This window comes from Gracilinanus agilis, chromosome 6, assembly GCF_016433145.1.
Source record: "Gracilinanus agilis isolate LMUSP501 chromosome 6, AgileGrace, whole genome shotgun sequence".
NCBI classification, from domain to species: Eukaryota; Metazoa; Chordata; class Mammalia; order Didelphimorphia; family Didelphidae; genus Gracilinanus; species Gracilinanus agilis.
This window is the reverse complement of record NC_058135.1, coordinates 274597937-274602245: the sequence shown is the minus strand read 5'-3', so window position 1 is coordinate 274602245 and position 4309 is coordinate 274597937. Positions and strand designations below refer to the sequence as shown.

At 33.8% G+C, this 4309-nt stretch overlaps 1 protein-coding gene across 1 annotated transcript; it reads left to right on the top strand.

The window, feature by feature from the left end:
* The first annotated feature begins 799 nt into the window (after window positions 1-799).
* On the top strand, window positions 800-1735 carry LOC123253048 (olfactory receptor 4C15-like). The gene has a single exon (XM_044682327.1). The coding sequence runs from the start codon at window positions 803-805 to the stop codon at window positions 1733-1735; it is 933 nt and encodes a 310-aa protein (XP_044538262.1). The 5' UTR covers window positions 800-802.
* The last annotated feature ends 2574 nt before the right edge of the window (window positions 1736-4309 follow it).

Below are 4309 nucleotides of genomic sequence, written 5' to 3'. Positions count from 1 at the left end.
ATAATATTTCAGGATAGTGTCACATTCAACATGAAGTTCCTCAGTGAATTCTTGGCCTGGTCCGTCTACTTTTCTTATCATCATTTTCATAAAGGATCTTTCAAATTCTATCCCACACATGTGATTAAAGCAAACATATGTGCCATTTTGTTTACTGAAGATATAAATCAGTCATTATTTTAAGAAGACACATTTGGAAGATATATTAAATTTTCTATTAGTAGTTATCCTACAATGTTCATCTTAATAGTCCTTGGGATGAGGTGACTCATTCTGGTCTCATGACCTGATTTGCTTTAATTTGATATGTGAATATATTTATATGTGCATGTATATAAATACACACATGCATGCATAGACATGGGTGTATGTTTATACTTTAAAACTGTATGCTTGTTGAACCATAGTAATGTATGATAAAACTTCTGGCAATTTGGTGAAGTGGGTTGGTAAGGGAATATTTGTCTTTTGCTTCTTAGAATTTCAATATCATTCACAAATAAAATATTTCTCTACTAGTAGTTAAAGTAGATCTTGGGACCCAACATAAATGGAAAACTATTTGAAGTATATGTCTGTATGTGTGTTGTATGAAACTTTATTCATATCCTCACTATAGCTGGCATACCCAAACACATCTTTACCCCAGGGTTATTTTTACATGTGTCACTTAAAAATGGGGAAACATTGTATAATATGAAACTTTAATCACAAAGATCAAATAATCCACATTAAAAGCACTTCTTTATTACTTTCTCAGGTGCCTGTGATCAAGAAATCAATATCCTATAACCTTAAAATCATGGAAAATCAAAGTTATGTTACTGAGTTCATCCTCCTGGGACTTTCACAGACTCCAGCTGTTGAGAAAATAGTGTTTGTTCTCTTTCTACTTTTGTACCTTGCAACTCTTATGGGAAACTTCATTATTATTTTGACAATCACCAATACTCCCTCTCTCCTCAGCTCTCCCATGTATTTCTTCCTATCCTTTCTGTCCTTCTTTGATGCATGCTTCTCCTCTGTTGTTACTCCCAAGGTAATTGTGGGCTCACTCTCTCTAAAAAACACCATTTCCTTTGAAGGCTGCATGACTCAGCTCTTTGCAGCACATTTCTTTGGTGGTTCTGAAATGATTGTCCTCACATTCATGGCCTTTGATCGATATATCGCTATTTGCAAGCCATTGCATTATGTAAGTATTATGAACAAGAACCTGTGTACCATACTGGTTGGTGTGGCCTGGGTAGGGGGCTTCTTTCATTCTTTGATCCAGGTCCTATTCATAGTCCAATTGCCTTTCTGTGGGCCCAATGTGATCGATCACTTTATTTGTGATTTGTACCCTTTGTTGAAACTGGCCTGCACTGACACCCATAACCTGGGTCTTATGGTTATTACAAACAGTGGGCTTATCTGTACAATTAGTTTTTTTCTTTTACTTGTATCTTATGGGGTCATCCTACACTCCTTGAAAAAATACAATGCCCAGGCTCGTCACAAAGCTCTGTCCACCTGTGGTTCCCACATCACAGTTGTTGTACTGTTTTTTGTTCCATGCATCTTTGAATATGCACGTCCTCCATCTACTTTCTCTTTTGATAAGACAGTGGAAATATTTTACACTATTCTAATTCCTATGTTAAATCCCTTTATCTATACTTTTAGAAATAAAGAAGTAAAAAATGCAATGAGGAAATTGTGGAGAAGACCAGTAATTTCTACTGTAAAATAAATAATTGAGAAGAAAATTTCTCATTTATTGTATGCATAAAAAGATAAAATTTGATTCATTTTTATGTTTTAAGATGAAAAATGTCATGTACAAAACACATTAGACTAGGAGGAAGATAGTGACGTTGGATCAAGGTGGTGATGAGATTTAAAACAATGAAATCTGATGAATTCTTTAAAAAATTTAAAAGCCTAAAATAAGCATGTCTTTTCTCTTGTGCTGGATATATGATTTCAGTCTTCACAAATTTGAAATGTACTCAGAAAAATTAACTACTTTTAAGTTTTATGTGTCAGATTTCTACTGGTAATGATCCTAGACATTGGGAATATAGAGAAAAAAATCATGGAGTCCTTGCCTTCAAGTAACAGTCAAAACCTATTAATTAAAGTATATACTGCCAAAAACCCATATATATTAAATTAATTAAAATTAAGTTGGGGAAGAAGCAGACAGTGAGATTCAGAAACCCTTAATGTGATACTCCAAAAACAGTTTGGACAAAATAAGGTATTATAAGGTGAACCTGAGTGGGTAACATTGCTTCATGAATTATATAATCTTTGCAAAGGACACAGATGAGGATAATGGAGTGTTATTTATCCTGCCAATAAAAAAAAGTGAATAAGTCAGTTTAGATGGACCATAAAGTATATCAAAAGGAGTAATGTACAAAAAAGGCAAGATATAAACATTTATAATATTAATGATTTCATAAACTAGAGAATTGAGATAAGAGATACCTTTTGCTCCTTTGTCTGGCACAAAGGCGACCTGGCAAAACAAGGCATATATTAAATACTCAGGGATAAAGTGGACTCTGTGGGGAGCTGTAAAGAAACACTACAATCTATAAATCCCATCAGATCCATGTACAATTAGTAAGGAAAAACTTTTTCTCTGCAAATTTCTTTTCCAAAGGTCTAATATCCAGGATTGTTATGATGGTTATAACTACTTTATGATTCCTCTCATTATTAAAAGTTTTGCTGTGTAATAAATCACTTCAATTTAACAGAAAAGGGTGAATATGTGGGAAGGCATTAAGAGAAACAGAATCTCGAATAGATAGTTTTATCTGGATCCCATCAAAAGGTTAACACAGCCTGGCAGAGCTTTGTGTTTATCCTTCTACTCCAATAAGAGTAAGACTAGATTGGGCTATCTAAGATAAAAATCTGAGATTCCTCTTTGATTCCTTTTTATGATCCACATCTTTTCCTTTTAGAAAGCAACATAGTCTTACTTGAAAGCTTTAAGCTCTTAGCAAAACAACAGGCAGAAGGTTAACATTCTTCCCCTTTGGTCAGGAATGTAGTTGCTTGGTAAGCCAAGGTCAAAACTTCAGTTTAGCAGGGGCATTTTGCCCCTAGGAGAAGTATTCCCAGACTTAGAATAAACTGCTTGGTCTCAAAAGTAATCAAGGGCAAAAAATTCAGGGGCTTCCATACCTACCAAAATATTCCCAGATTTAGCTTGCTGATGACAAAGTAGCTGAAAGTTTAGCATAGGTTCTTATCTGCATATTGAAGCTTCTAAAGCCTTTTGTATTGTCTACACTAAAAATGCAGCTCTGTGCAACTGTGAAAACTTCCCCTGTGCTTTTGGGTGAAAGGGATCTTTTACTTCATATATAATAAACCTGTGACACCATTGTACCTCAGAGCACTTTGAGCTAATAAGCCTTGCTTCCAATCTGTTTCATTCTTTACATCTGATGACCGCCCTAGGCCACTCAAAAAATCCCTGGTATATAGAGAAGGATCTCTATAGGGCACTTTTATTTACATAACACTTTAGAGATTTTGCACAATCAAGTAAATGAAATTAAAATTTGATGGGAAATATTTAGTAAGATAAAACTTTTTCTCTGCAAATTTCTTTTCCAAAGGTCTAATATCCAGGATTGTTATGAAATATATTTAAAACATCAAGAAAAATGATTCCCTAATGGATAACTAGTAAAAAACAAAAGTTGGAAAATCTAAATAAAAAAAAAAAAAGAAATACAAACTTCCCAAAGCCAAAAGTTTTAAAAAAGGAAATGTATTTAAAAGACACAAAGTATTCCTTACACCAGTTCCATTGTTAAAGATATGTCAATGAGTCAAAAAAATAGTTATTGTTATGAATAATATTGATATAGATGGATATATTCAAAGTATTTAATAGTTTTTATTTAAAGCCATATTGGTAATTAAGAAGGCCATATGAGTGCTAAGATCTAATTCAAATGCCCCACCATTACCTCTGCCCACCTGGCTTGTTCCTCAGGAAAGAGAGAATACCAATCAAGTTTTCCTCATATAAGCTTCACTTTACATTGGCTCATGTCACCATGTTGAATCATGAGAAATGTAGTTTGAAATGAGATCCAAATGTCCACAGGAAGTTTAGACCAGAAACCTCAAAATCAGTTCCAGGGTTCCCAAATTTCCAATATCACACTTACACCAATTCCATTGTTAAAGATACCAGCCAATGATTCAAAAAAAAAAAATAGTCATTAAGAACATATATGCTAGGTGCTATGTTAATCCCTGGAGACGTATTTTTAAAATTCCTATAGAGAAA

Coding starts and splice junctions, on each gene's coding strand:
- LOC123253048 (XM_044682327.1), top strand. CDS start 803: ATGGAAAATCAAAGTTATGTTACTGAGTTCATCCTCCTGGGACTTTCA.